Below are 15,383 nucleotides of genomic sequence, written 5' to 3'. Positions count from 1 at the left end.
GTCTGGGAGGCCTCAGGAAACTTACAATCATGGTGGATAGTAAAGGGGAAGCAAGGACCTTCTTCACATAGTGGCAGGAGAAAGAAGTGCAAGGAAGGGAAATGCCAGATGCTTATAAAACCCTCAGATCTCATGAGAACTCATTCACTATAGTGAGAATAGCATGGGGGAAACTGCCCCCATGATCCAATTACCTTCCACTGAGTCCCTCCCTTGACATGTGGGGATTATGGGAATTATAATTCAAGATGAGATTTGGGTGGGGATACAGCCAAAGCATACCACTCTGCCCATATTGGCCTCAATTTTTAGTTGGCAGCCTGAAAGGTCTGATGTTTTCATATCAGTTTGAGAGATTTTAATTTCTTGCTCAAAGAATGCAATGATTTTCTTGACAAGGCTAACTTTGTAGACAACGAAATAGAAAGAAAGCCTTACTGAACACATGTCTATGTCTAAATTATTTCATCTTATTAGGAGTTGAGTGTCATTTCTACTCTCCTCCTACTTAAAAAGTCAAAAGAGCATGTTATAGACTTTGGTACATACAACAAATGCAAAGATTTACCTTCTCTAGGTTAAATTACCTTCTCTAGGCAAGAGAAAAAATAACGGATGTTATCCTGGAAATTTTGGGGTGCTAAAGTGAGATATAATGAATAGCTTTCTTTTGGCACTGAAACCCAATTCAGCACTCTTGGTTACCAGAACTCAATAAAAATTATCTTTAGAAGCACAAGTAATAGAAAAAAGTGAATTTGAACATGGGACTTTTTTGGGGTCAGGGCTCTCTCTTTCTTCCCATCTTTTCTGTCTGCTTCTTTTTACTTGTTGGTTTCATAGTCTCTTCTATTAAGTCAAGTTTTCTTCCAGAATTCAGTGAACAAAGAGTTAGAGAACAGAGCCATTGGCATAATTTTAGTTTAGTGAGTGAAAATCAGTTTCCCTGTTGGACAGTTTAAGAACCATCCTATAGAGGAATTCTCTTGGTCTTATTTGAGCCAAATGGTAATGCCTGAGCCATTCAAATGCCAGGCCACTGTCACTGGGTTTCATGATTGGTGTGGATTGTCACAGGCTCTTTGCTAGGGCCAGTGGGAAAAGAATACTGTGACTAATAACCTCTGAGAGAACTACGTGGTTGGAATTTGTGATGATCAATTTGCTAAAGGAAATATGACTGGTTTCTAGAAAAAGAGGAAAAAGTGATGGGTAGATGGAAAGGAAGCAGAAAAAAATAGTAGTTATTCAATACAGATTGAATGTATTAGTTTTCTGTGCTGAATAACAAATTACTACCAATTCAGCAACCTAAAATAATATTATTTCTTATCTCAGTTTTGGTAGATCTGAGGTCTGGATATGGCATAGCTGAGTTCTCTGCTCAGGGTCTCTCAGACATCTGAAATCAAGGTGTCAGCCAGGGCTGCCTGCTAATCTGGAGCTCAGAATCCTCTCCCAAACTCACTAGTTGTTGACAGAATCACTTCCTTGGGATTGTAAGACTGAGGTCCCTGCTTTTTGTTCTGTCAGTCAAGGGCCATTTTCATCTACTGGAGGCCCCCTGCCACATGGCCTTATCCAAAGCAGTTTGTTTCTTCAAAGTCAGCAGGAGAATTTATCTCCTTGAATTTCCCTTTTAGGAAAGACTCGGACCCTCTTTTAAAAGGGTCACCTGGTTAGGTCAGACCTACATAGCATAGTCACTCTTTTGATGAACTCAAACTAATCTGGGACTTTAATCTGCAAAATCTCTTGACCTTTGCCATATAATATAGCATAATCACTGGAGTGACATCTATCATCATCACAGATGGCACCTGGATTTAAGTAGAGAGTGTTATGGGGATGTGTACTCTAGGGAACAGGAATGTTGAGGTATATTTTAAAATTTTGCATACCACATCAATGTTTTCTGGAAATAGATACAATGCATTAAAAAATAGAGAATCCCAACAAATTATACAGAGGTGTGTATGAATTCATGTACTTGGCATAAGTTTTATTTTTGTTTACAAATTCCAAGTAATACTATTCTGTATAAAGTTGCTTCAAAATCTGTGCTTCCAAATGATATGTAAACAGTAATCTCTAAGCTTCTTTCATATCTAGTTTTCGTCTTTAATTTTCCCTTTCCTATGCCTTGAAATTTCCAAAACATTGACTTCTACCTGTCACTATTATCTAGTTTTATGTCTCTGAGGTGTCCTAGAGAAAATTATTTTTAAAGTCCACTAAAGCCAATTGCAGTAGGTGAACCAGGGTCTTGGCCACCAATCAATTACAGAGACATCCTTACTTCTTAGATTCTTGCATTAAGGTCCATGATTGCTTTTAGGAAAATGTGAAAAGTAGTGGTTTTGGTTGACATAGGGAGTTGCGGTCTTTGAAGAATTAAAGTGTTTCAACCTATGCTGTTTGTTTAGGCAGTGCATGGAATATAACTTTTTTTGCATTGCTAGTTTTCCATATATTTTAATTATTTGAAATATGTGCATTAAATATTTTCTTCCTAAAGGAGCATCAGTTACTCTACAATTTGGAGATATCAGATGGGCAGAGGGAAAATGCAGTTAGTGGCCTAAAGCTGCCCCTTAGGAAATCTAAGGCTATATCGGGATTCATAAAATCTTTAATCAGTCAGGTAAATGCTTTCTTTTTTCTATATTCTTCTCTTTGCTCTCTCCCTACCCATGAATATATGTGTTAAAGTGACTATCTGAATGCTCTTATAATCCTCGTCTTGGGTAGTTTAAAAATATATATTTTAATAAATGCTTCAAATCAAAATGCTCATCTACAGCTGATTATTAAACTAAAAATGGATCATTGTAGATAACAATTATGATGAAGTTAATAATAATGAAGACTTTCATTTGTTTAACAAGTTTTAAATGTTTTTGAGGCTGTCAATAACAGTATAATTTAAGCTGTATTTTTGGGTTCTAATATATTTTCTATTACTGTGCTACAGTCAGTATTTTCACAATATATTTTTTGTTCATAAAGATAGACACGCGCGCACGCACACACACACACACACACACACACACACGGAAAGGGGGAAGAAAAGAGAGGGAGAGAGTTTTACTCCTACCACTTCTCTGTGTTGCTTATATTCCTGGTAATTCTGTTCCTAAATTAATACATTAGTAAGCTCTGGAAGCACTCAATAATTCCTGGAAGAGCTATCTATCCTCTCTTCATTTGTGATGAACTATTGGGAGTATTTCTGGCTCATTTATATAGACACTAGAAAATGCCTCTCCTTCACCAAATATAAGACATATTCTAATCCATTCATGTGGCATGTTCTTTGAGTGTATTAGGGGGTCAATACCTACTTAATGCACCAGGCTTTGTGAGTGTATATAATCTGTGTTTCCAGAGAGCAAGAGAATGCTTAGTAAGTATGGGAATGGGGAGATCAATCATTTGTGCAATTTCTCTACTTCCTGATTTGGTGTTAAAAGAATATATACCTATCAGCATTTCAACCCATTTTAAGTTAGTGTCAGAATCATAATAGAAAGGACTTTTTGTCTGAAAGCTCAATTTTGGAACAGAGTGTACTTGGAGCTTATGTCATTGAGATATGGCTATGAGTTGGTCGTAAAACTCTCAATCATTTTCCATTACCTAGAAATTGTCTGATTCAGCCAGAAGAATTTAAAATTCTCCTTATCTCCTCCACAAGCTCCCTGACACAATCGCTGTAAACACTTGGAACTTTACTTGCTGGCCTTTTCTCTTCTCTTGGTATTTCTTCATCTAGGGGGTGTGTGTGTGTGTGTGTGTGTGTTTGTGTGTGTATTTCTCTCCCTTCCACTGTGAAAAACTTTCCTATTTTTCAAAACCTAGTTTAATTATCATTTCCTCCAGCCCATAAATCTTTAAGTTCCAATTCTAAGTAATTCTGTCTTTTATTATTAAATGCCTAGTACTGTTATTCCATATTTTATGGATATACATATTGTTTTCATAATGGGATTATGAGTTCTATGAAATTAGAGACTTTCTCTTATGTCGCCTTTACTTTTTTTAACCTCCGGTTACCTGTAGTACAAAAGTACATGCTCCACAGAAGCTTTCTTTTACAATCAAAATCAATAGATTTCTTTACCCATCTCAATAGCTGTTTAAATTTATATAGTGCTTTCTTTTTTATTCCATACAATGGCTTTACTTCTTCCTAATGCATTACTTACGGGTATTTTTTACATGTGAAATGTGAAGAAACATGCTAGGGGAAAACTATTTGAGTTTATTGTGAATAAAGCAAATCATAGGATGGAGAGCTGGAGCTGAGCTTTAGGTAGATCTGAATGCTGATGGGGATTCAGAGCTGACAAAATGTTATACCATCTATTTTTTTTAAGCCATGTTAGTTACCCGTTATTGCTGAGGAATTAAATCAACCAAATGTAAGCAAATTATGTGATAAAGTCCAACCGAGAAGGTTAGTCTCATGTTGAGTCAATTTTGATTAAAGACTACGAAGACTATTAATGAAAAATTATCATGTTCACCTGCATTGACACAACTCTATTATTTAATTTAAATTCAAACCACACTCAATGACTTCTGCTTTCTAGTCACAACAGCTTCTCCATTCCTGCTGCTCAGAATATCTTAATGACCTTAGTAGCTGAGGTCCTCACAGCACTGGCAAGAGCATGGAATGGCATTGGAATGGGAGGGGTGGAGTAACTTTCTTCCACAAAAGAGAACATTATGTGCAAGGTATTTAATTAGTTGTGACCTTGAACCGGTCAATTCCTTTTTTGAGTCTCAGTTTACACATTTGGGTGGTAGTCACACATTTTTGGGCATTAAACACCTTTTCCTCATCTTATATTCATAACTACCCCGTGAAGCAGTTCTCATTTCACAGATGGGAAAAATGATAAATTAATTTGGTGACTTGATGAAGGTAGCACAGCTAGTAAGTGGTGGGGTGAAGAGCTCAATTCTGAGCTCCTGCCTTCAAATGCTCTCCCTTTTCTTCTACCACAAACTACTTCTCTATCTAGTGGAAAACACAGTGGATTACACATTATCTTTCTGAGAACCTCTATCAAAATGCAAATCCAAATATCTCAGCTATCCAGTTTAAAATGACTTAGCTCAGTACTGTCATTAATTTGTCAATGTAGTATTTGTCCTGCTTTTCTGTACACCAATGGTAAAGAAGATGTGTGTGCCTGTGCGTGTGTGTGTGTGCACATGTGTGTGTGTTTAAAGACAACACAGGAAAATTGATAGTATCAGTACCCTTGAAGGGTGAGAATTTAGAATTTCTCGTTCTTCATATTTATTTCACTTTTTAGGTTCACTGTCAAGTCAATACAAACACATATCTGAAAATACAACTTACTGGTTGTGACATTATCAGATATGATTTGATACAAAACAAAGGCAGAGCTGATGGTTTCTATTATCTGCCAGCCTGTGACATAAGCTGCAGATGTGGATGAATCTGGGCATTTGAGCTGAATTGGTTACAAAAATGCATTCTTAGTAGTGCCCGTGAACTTCAAAGGGTACGTCAAGCAACCTATCAATAATCCAAAATTTAAGGTGTTAGTCATGTACTAAATATTTTAATGGAAATGATTGCAAATGAATACACTTGAAAACCTCCATATACAAGGAAACAATTTAGTGAAATGTGGCTTGTTTTAGCAGAAAAGCTTGCTTCTCGACACATAACATACATACATCATAGCAATGTATATCAATGTCAAAAACCACTCTATTTTAGCAAGCACGTATAGCTTGTGTCTCAGGAATTTTAGAATATTCTTGGCAAATATGTTACACACCTCTTGACAAAAATGCTTTCCAAATGTGCATGTTAGAATTTGGAGTTCTGTGAAAATCCTGAGTTATATGTTATCTGTATGTTTCCTTTACTATCTTTTATTATTTTTAATGTTATCTGTGTTATGCCTCATAATGAATACAGAAAAGTACAAAGAACATTCAGTAATTATCATAAAGAGATCACTTGCATAACTACCACTCAGGTCAAGTAAAATAACATGGCCGGGGCACAGAAGCCTCCTTTATGTACCCCTCTTCTTTTGAAAGATAACCATTATCCTGAATTCTAACAGCCATTTAGTTTTGCCTGTGTTGGAGTCATACAGCATGCATTATTACATTATTTTGTGTCTGGTTTCTTTTGTTCAACATTACTTGTGAAATTCATCCTTGTTGCTGAATGTGGTTGCACTTTATTTTTATTTCTTAAACGGCATTTTTTTTTTCTGTATGAACATACCACAATTAGTGTATCTACATTACTGTTGATCAATATTGGGGATGTTTAGACTTGCAGACTGTTACATAAATTGCTGTTGGATTACTACTTCCAACCAATAGGGAGTAACAGGATGGGATAAATTATACTATTTGAGATAGTAACAACAACAAAATTGGTACAAGATATATAACAACTGTTTTCAAAACACAAGATATTGGACAGTGAAGGGCAGTGATACCTATGAGATAAGAAATAAATCAGGTGGCCAAACAATTGATTACTAAATGAGTTTACAGACCATGGTGCAGAAAGGGAGGTTCCAGGTAGGCTCCCCGAGTTTGCAAGAAAGACCAGAGAGGGTACAGCTACACAGGGAGAATTTTATGAATCTTCAGGGGTCTCTTTGGGTATTCCGGAGAATACTTATCAGCATGTGCATGTGAGAAAACTATCTGAGGTAGATGGGAAAACTACCTGAGAATATTAGAGAAAATATCCTGCACTCACACAGTGCTGGAAACAGCACCTGATCCCTCCAGTCCAGCTGGAAAATCTGATTATTCATGGGGTTTTGGGTGGAGTACTTTGCAAAGTCTTGCTTCAGTAGTAAAGTATACTCAGCCCTAGACTAAACATTGCTCTGGTCTCATTTAATTAATCTTAAAAGTGGGAGCAGCCATATAATTTGAAGGACCCACTGCCAAATTAAATGCCAGACCCCTTATTCAAAATTATTAAGACTTCCACATTGTCAAGAGTAGTGTATTGAATTAAGCCTACAGCCTCTCTAAACTTTGGTCCTATGTGACTGACCAGGTCATATACCTGCGAAGCAGCCCTGCTTAAAAGCAAGACTAGAATCAAGCTGTTTCCAAGTGACTTAAATTTGCCTCTCAAACCTACTAATGTCTGTTTGATCATTTTTTATTTACTGCTAGTTATTTTATGTGAAAAATTTAAAAAATAATTTCCAGCTCAGCATGATGATATCTTTCTCTAAAAAGGATATATAATTTTGTCAGAGACGTGTGAACTAGAGCAACTCCATCTTAAATAGGAGCTGGGTAAAATGAGGCTAAAACCTGCTGGGCTGTATTCCCAGACAGTTAAGGCATTCTAAGTCACAGGATGAGATAGGAGATCATCACAGAATACAGTTCATAAGGACTTTGCTGATAAAACAGGTGGCAGTAAAGAGCCCGCCAAACCCACCAAAACCAAAACAGCTACAAGAGTGACCTCTGGTCATCCTCACTGCTACATTCCCACCAGTGCCATGACAGTTTACAAATCCCATGGCAATGTCAGGAAGTTACCCTATATGGTCTATGAATAATCCACCCCTTGTTTAGCATATCATCAAGAAATAACCATAAAAATGGGCAACAAGCAGCCCTCGGGGCTGCTCTGTCTATGTAGTAGCCATTCTTTTCTTTCTTTACTTTTTTAATTAACTTGCTTTCACTTTGCACTGTGACCTCTCCCTGAATTCTTTCTTGTGTGAGATCCAAGAACTCTCTCTTGGAGTCTGGATCAGAGCCCCTTTCCTGTAACAGCTTTTTAAATTTCTGGTAATTTGTTTGGGGCAATTGAAAGCTAAGATTTTCTTAATTTAGTTTAGTGGATTGAGTTAATTCAAAGTTTGGCTTCAGTACATAAATCACCTGCTTCCTGTTCAACCTCTCTGTTAGCATGTGGTCCTTCAGCATTCAGACCTAAAGCTTGCAGTTTTGAAGAGACTTCAACTTTGGAGGACCCTGGGGTCCAATTTTTTTTTTATTTTTGGTTTGATCCCTTTGGCCTGTTGGAAGTTCTGATCAGCTTTTTAGACTTTTAGCTACTTCTTCCTGAGTTAGCAGTTGGCCCTAGGGAAATCTTAGCTCCTCACAACTACCCAAGGATAATGCTTGTAGTTAAATTTAAGCAATAGCTTCACTTTTAGGAGAAATGGCAAAATAAGCTTTATGGTTTTCTATATGTTAGATACATTTACAAATGTTAATTTTTTTTTTTTTTTTTTTGCAATAGTTAATTTTATTCATTCAAGAACTCATATTGCAAGCATTAAACCAAGCATAGGCTTTGATTCTGTGAGCCAAAATTCACATATTGAAGAAGATCAGAGCAAACTGCGATTCATGTACATGGATGAAAACTAAAGGCTCAGAGTTAATCACATTGTAGTTTTTAAACTTCTACAGCCTAGGGCTCAGTAGTCACAGGTCTTTTAGGTCCTTCTGGATGTCCCACAGGGTATCTGCACTTTTCTTGAGCTGAGCAACCTCATCATCCTTGAGCTTCTGGTTGATAATGCTGGTTAATCCCCGGGCATTGAGGATAAATGGAAGGCTCAGGAAGACTTCATTCTCGATGTCATACATCCCCTTTACCATCGTTGACACGGGATGAATCCTGGATAGATTTTTCAACATGGATTCAATAAGATCAGCCACACTTAATCCAATAGCCCAGTTGGTATATCCTTTTAGCTTGATGACTTCATAGGCACTTTCAACCACCATCTCATGCACTTCCTTCCAATTTTCACTATCATTGTCAGTTCCCATTTCTGGATTCAGTTCCTGAAGAGAAACACCTGCCACATTCACACCACTCCACACAGCCACACTTGAGTTGCCATGTTCCCCCAAAATCCATCCATGGCAGCTGCTGGGATGAATGCCAAGTTTTTCAGCCATAAGGTAGCGAAATCTTGCAGAATCCAGATTACATCTACTTCCAATCACACGGTGTTTGGGTAATCCACTCAGTTTCCAGGTAACATATGTAAGAATGTCCACTGGGTTGGAAACCACAATTATGATGCAATCAGGACTGTACTTGATGATCTGAGGAACAATGAATTTGAAGACATTAACACTTCTCTGCACCAGATTGAGACGACTCTCCCCTTCTTGCTGACGGACTCCTGCAGTTACCACTACAATCTTAGAATTGGCGGTCACGGAATAATCTTTATCTGCCACAATTTTGGGCATCTGAAGAAATAAGCTCCCATGCTGCAGATCCATCATTTCTCCTTTAAGTTTATCTTCCAAAACATCCACAAGAGCAAGTTCATCAGCCAGAGACTTTCCCAGAATGCTGATAGCACATGCCATACCAACTTGTCCAACAGCCACTACAGTGATCTTATTGTTTGAAACTGTTGCCTCTTCTTCTGCAACTGGTGCAATGAGTTTTTCCTTAAGAGTTGCCATTTTGCACAGGAGAGAGAAGGCTCTGGAGACCGCAGAAACAGTGCTGCGGAGAAGACAATGTCAGCTGCCTGTGTCTGCTCCGGCGCCGGATCCACAAATGTTAATATTTTTAACAATCCTGTTTGCTAGTTAGTAGTGTAACTGCCCAATGGGTTCGTCCTGCCCACTGCCTAGACAAAATCAATTACTGAGACCACAGCATTGTAATAAAGAGTTTAATTATTCTCTCAAATCAAACACTCAAATCAATCTGTCTGAAAATTTGGAGGCTAGGGATTTTCCAGGATAGTTTGTTGAGCCAGGGATTCTGCTTCTATTTGGGCCACAGGATCAGTTGGAGGGTTCAGGTGGAGCCATTGGTTGTTAGAAATGCAAAACCTGAAAAGACATTTCAAGAGACCAGTCTTAGGTTCTACAAGATATATATTTTCTGCAGGAGTAATTGGGAAGTTGCAAACCTTGTGACCTCCAAAATAATGGCTGGTAATCATTTATGTCTACGCCTTGGCAGAATTTAGCCTTCTCATCCTCCTAACCTGGTGATCTTTCATTAGCTTTATAAAGGTGGTTTAGTTTGGGGCAAGGGCTGTTATCATTTAAACTATAAACTAAATGTCTCTCAAAGTTAGCTTGGCCTTAGCCCAGGAATGATTAAGGGCAGCTAGGAGGTTAAAGGCAAGATGGGTGTTAGATCAGATCCCTTTTATTATCATAATTTTCTCATGTTTAAAATGTTTGCAAAGGCAGTTTCAATAGTATCCTTATTTTAGAGTGCTGGACTTTTTTTTCTCAGATTACTTAAATAAGGTACCCAATATCACACAATTAGTAAGTGACAGAGTCACAATAGAATCTGTTCTTGCTGGCTTCAAGCCTATTTTCTTTAAACAAACTTATATTCTCTCATTTAATGTAATAGAGAGTGTAGATTTTACAAGTAATATGTATAATGTTATACATACATCTAGAACTAAGTTTAAAAACTATGCTTAAATAAGTAAAATAACTAAGAATATAAAATGTGAAGGGGGTCTGCTTTGGTTAGCTCAGGCCGCTATAATAGAATACTATGGATTGGGCGGCTTAAACAACAAGTTTATTTCTCACACTTTGGAGGCTAGGAAATCCAAGATCAGAGTGCTAGCAGATCTAATGTTGTTTAGTGAGGACCTTCTTCCTGATTTGGCAGAGAGCACAGAGAGGTAGCTCTCTGGCCTCTTCTCGTAAGGGCACTAATCCCATTTATTAGGGTCCTACACTCATGACCTAGTTACCTCCCAAAAGCCTTACCTGCAAATATCCTCACCTTGGGATTTAGATTTCAACATATGAATTTTAGGGGGACTCAAACTTTCAGTTAATAGCAGGGTTTTCTATAATTACACTCTCCTTAAGGACTGATTTTAAAATTTATTTTAGTAGATTGGTTGGATAATGGAGATTTTTGCCCACATATGGTAGTAGTTTGAAGACTCATTGGAAGAATTAGGTATTTATAAATACCTTCCCAATGATATGTTGCAATTTTGGAGTATCCATTTTTCTTAGCCAGGGCTTCTATAACAAAATTTTATAGATTGAGTGGCTTAAACAGCAGACATTTATTTCTCACAGCTCTAGGAGCATGGGAAGTCTGAAATTTGGGTAAGAGCATGGTTGAGTCTAATGAAGGCCCTCTTTCTGGCTTGTAAATGGCTGCTTTCTTGCTGTATCCTCACATGGCAGAGTCAGGGGGACTGGGGAGGTAGGGAGAGCTCTCTTGTGTCTCTTCTTATGAGGGCACTGAACATGTTCATGAAGGCTCCATGCTGATAACCTCACCTAAACCTAATCACATTGAGGACTAGGGCTTTAACATGTGAATATGAGAGGGCACAATTCAGCCCATAGCATGTATTATACAGTCAGGTATGTGTGTGCACATGTGTGTGTATGTCTGGAGATTAAAAAATAGATACAGGGGGAGTATTACAGTCACCTTTTCATACTTACGCTCTGGATTGGGTTCATCTGCTGGCTAGAAATAGTAATAACCTGGTGAGGCATTATACCTTTATACTCTATTTGAACAGCTCTGATGGCCTTACTAAATCTCTGAGAGTTGAGGTTGTATCGTAAACTGTGACATGAAATCCAATAGGATCTTTTCATAAAAATTTGGCAGTGCAATATTTATCACTTGTACATGTAAACCTGTATACCTAAAACTGTTTCCCTCTTATTCTAAACCTTGTATTAGCATGTTATCATATCCAAAAAAAAAACAAATCCAGTTTTAAAAGCCCTGAAGGTGTTTGGTTTACAAATGGATTTACACCACCCATCACACAGAAAACATCCCTAAGACTTTCCCTTAGAAATCTCCTTCTTTCCAAATTCCACTCCATTTAACAGCTATCTAAAGCTCAGTGTTTCTTATCTCTCCCTCCCAGTCCCCCTCCAGCAGCTCAGTCTTTGGTATGGAAAGTTGAGGTCACAATTTGATAACCTGCAGTCTGAATATAGCCCTTGGGCATCTGGAGTTTTGCCTTCACATACTGTTGAAAAATTTGAATTGCTTGCCAACCTTTAAAAGTCAGGATATTTCATGTTAAAATCCAGATATCTCAGCATTTCTTGACAAACCAGAAGATCTGGTGACCCTAGACTTTCTTCTCATAAGGCACGTTTTACTCTGGTTCAGAGCAGTTCACAGCTCCCACTAAGCCCCTCCCTAGGCATTCAAATTGGCAGCCTTTGTAGCAAAGCTGTCAGGCTGCATTTTGCTTCTCCTACCTGCATTCACATCAGTGACCCCACTCAAGCAAAACTGATCTACTCATGGCCCTCTATTCCTTAAAAGGCTGGAAGCAGGGGAGTCTCAATGGAAAAGTGTAACTGTTAATAAATTAAATGTTTCTATCGCAGGAGAGCCAAGAAAAAGCGGAAGTGCCTGCCCCTTAACAATCTACATGATAGTGGAGGTGTTAGGTGCTCAGGCCTCTGCTCTCTACTCAATGCTGGTCCATCTATTAGTATTACTTAGACTATTAGGGAAAGAGCTTCTTGGAAGAGAGAAGGGCATGGTTGACGCTTGGCTGTTTTCTCCCTGAATCTGTCCAGTATCTTTCCTCACAATGTGATAGTCTACCTCACTCCTATATTGCTTCTTTATGCCCTCACATGTAGGTAGCATCGAGGCCTCAGTTTCCTAGAGGATCTCTGTATGTAAGAATTTTCATATTTTCTCACCACACATAATACAATGATTTTCTCTGAAGTTTAGCATATAATTTTTTTCTCCACAGGCTAGCGTCTGAGACATTTGCCAAAGGAAGTTTTGAGTGGTGATGTTTCCTTAACCAAGTTAAGCTGAAACTCAGCAACTGATGGCAAGGAAAAAAGAAGTAAAGAGCTGCAGCTACTTACCTGGGTCCTCCATAAGAGAAGCAGGGGAGATTTGGATGCTGCAGATTAGCAAAGAGGGGATAAGAAGATAGATAGCATAATACAAAATGTGCATGCATATAATTTCAAGCATTGCAGTCCCAGAGATAAATAGCAAAATCAAAATTTTTTAAGGTTTATAATCTTGTGGATGTTTATTTATCAAGCTTCTGGAAGTTAATAACTTCTGGATGTAGGCTCTGTTTCATTTTACAAAATTTGATCTCCTAGGCAACTATCTTATTACATTCACAATTCCCCGCATTGCCTAATTTTAAGGTATTTACAAATGCCAAAATTACCACTTTAGGATTGGTATTTAGATTTTGCAATTTAAATTTATATCAGATGTATTATAACCAAGTGCTTCTCCCTGAACCATTATGTTCTTGCTCTATTATCTAAGACATCTTTTATTTTTAAAAATTTAAAATATTATAGTAAAGTCTATAACATAAAATTTGCAATTTTTGATATTTTAAAGTGTGTAATTTACTAGTGTTAAGTACATTCACAATGTTATGCAACCGATCTCCAGAATTATTTTTAGGACAAGTTTTTTAACCTCCATCAAGGATTTAACATCTTAAAACCATATCATTTTAAATGTTAATTATCTTTTAAATTTAATAAAAATAATGCCCTTTGTAAAAGGGTTGATAAATTCTTTAATACCTGCCTCAGGATTTAATGTGCTTTTTGAAATATGAAGAAATATTTTGTTGTAAGTTACTGTTAAAAAAACACTTTAGACAAAGTAAATTTAGCAGAGTTTATTTGAGCAAGAATTCATTCATGAACTGGGCAGCTTCAGAACCAGAAGAGTTTTGGAGAGCTCTGTTTTAGCAATGTTGGCAGTGGACTTTTATAGCGTAATTATAGAAGCAAAGTGAAGAAATGCCTTATTTGGGCATTATCTAATGGAAAGTCCCTAGTTAGAGGTTAGCTGGATGTTTCTGATTGGTTAAGTCGTTTTGTTTTACTGTTTACCTTGGATTTTGGTTTGTTTACACGGAAAATTAAAGTGGCAGAGTTCTCTCAACCTGATGACTTCCCTATTACCTTTTTAAACTGTATGTAGAAAGCTAATATTAGTGAAATATGCTTTTAGCATGATTGATTCCAAATGTAAAAGTGATAAGAAAACAAAAATCAGTACTTTAAAAATCAACATTTTATAGTAATCTTTCCATGGACACCCGTCCAGTCTCTTTCAGGGCAAAACTGTCATTCTCTTTGTAAGTGTGACTCCTGCAGAATGTTGAGAAAACTTAGACATGTTGTTCAGAAAACAAGGCATTTTCTAGTAATTCGGTCTTTCATTTATTTTCTTTTCCAGTTATCATAGTTAAATTTCTTATATTTTCGTCATTCTTTTAATCTATTTCATTTCAACTTTATTTTTCTAGTCATTTTTCTTTCTTCCTGATTATCATATTTAGTGATAGTGTTTCTTTCTTTCCTTTCTTTTCTTTTCATTCCTTTCTCTTCCTTTGCTTTTTCTTCCTCTTCATTCATCCACTTATTTGCTTATATTATTTACTTATTCATTTTTACTTATTTTGTGTGTGTATAAAAAATCAACTGCCATGTATGCTGTCCCTCTAATTTTCATAAAATGTAAGAGGATGCAACCTTGTGAATAGGAAAGGAATTGTGTATAACCAAAGTGTTCCCATCTGCATGATCTCCACCAAGAGGCACTAGGATCCCATCTCTTCCTACCTCTTCTCCTTTCAAGAGTCACCTTTCTCAGGTGTACAGTGATCCACAAAGCAGCCAGCTCCTCTGTCCCTCCAGGCTCCTGTGGCTGTTTTTTGTTCTCTTTCATATATTGCTTCAAGGATGAACCCAGGTTCTACAGAGCGCAATTAACATAAGACCATTGGGTACTGGACAGCTTAGACTGTTAGAGAAGATTGAGGATATTGGGGTAATTACTGCAGAGCCAGAAAAAAACTTCACCTAAAGTTTAGATATACATTTTTCTGGAATTGTATCAGCCCTTCTCCTTCAGCAGGAATATTTTTTATCATAAGCAATGTTTCTTCTAAAGTTTTGGGCTTCCCTGTTGATATTCAGGCTTTATTACATATGGTTGTATGTCAAGATTTCTCTCTTTCTTTCTTATCTCTCTCTCTCTTTCTCTCTGTTTCCCTCCCTCCCTCCCTCCCCTCTCCCCCTTCTCCCTCCCTCCCTTCCTTCCTTCCTTTCTTCTTTCCTCTGTCTTTCTCTTTCCACTTCCTACCTTCTTCCTTCCTTCCTTGATAGAATCTCAGTCTGTTGCTCAGGCTAGAGTGCAGTGGCACAATTTTGGCTTACTGCAACCTCTGCCTCCTGAGTTCAAGTGATTTTCCTTCCTCAGTCTCCTGAGTAGCTGGGATTACAGGTGCATGTCACCATGCCTGGCTAATTTTTGTATTTTTAGTAGAGACGGGATTTCACCATGTTGGCCAGACTGGTCTTGA

General features: G+C 37.5%; 1 protein-coding gene across 1 annotated transcript; it reads right to left on the bottom strand.

Moving 5' to 3' along the window:
* Window positions 1-8,287: 8,287 nt before the first annotated feature.
* LOC105723070 (L-lactate dehydrogenase B chain) lies at window positions 8,288-9,571 on the bottom strand. Its single transcript, XM_012460937.3, has one exon. The coding sequence runs from the start codon at window positions 9,487-9,489 to the stop codon at window positions 8,485-8,487; it is 1,005 nt and encodes a 334-aa protein (XP_012316360.1). The 5' UTR covers window positions 9,490-9,571; the 3' UTR covers window positions 8,288-8,484.
* Between the last annotated feature and the right edge of the window lie 5,812 nt (window positions 9,572-15,383).

This window comes from Aotus nancymaae, unplaced genomic scaffold (assembly GCF_030222135.1).
Source record: "Aotus nancymaae isolate 86718 unplaced genomic scaffold, 86718_ANA_hifiasm-v0.15.2.pri h1tg000011l, whole genome shotgun sequence".
NCBI classification, from domain to species: Eukaryota; Metazoa; Chordata; class Mammalia; order Primates; family Aotidae; genus Aotus; species Aotus nancymaae.
This window is presented reverse-complemented; position numbering and strand designations above follow the sequence as displayed.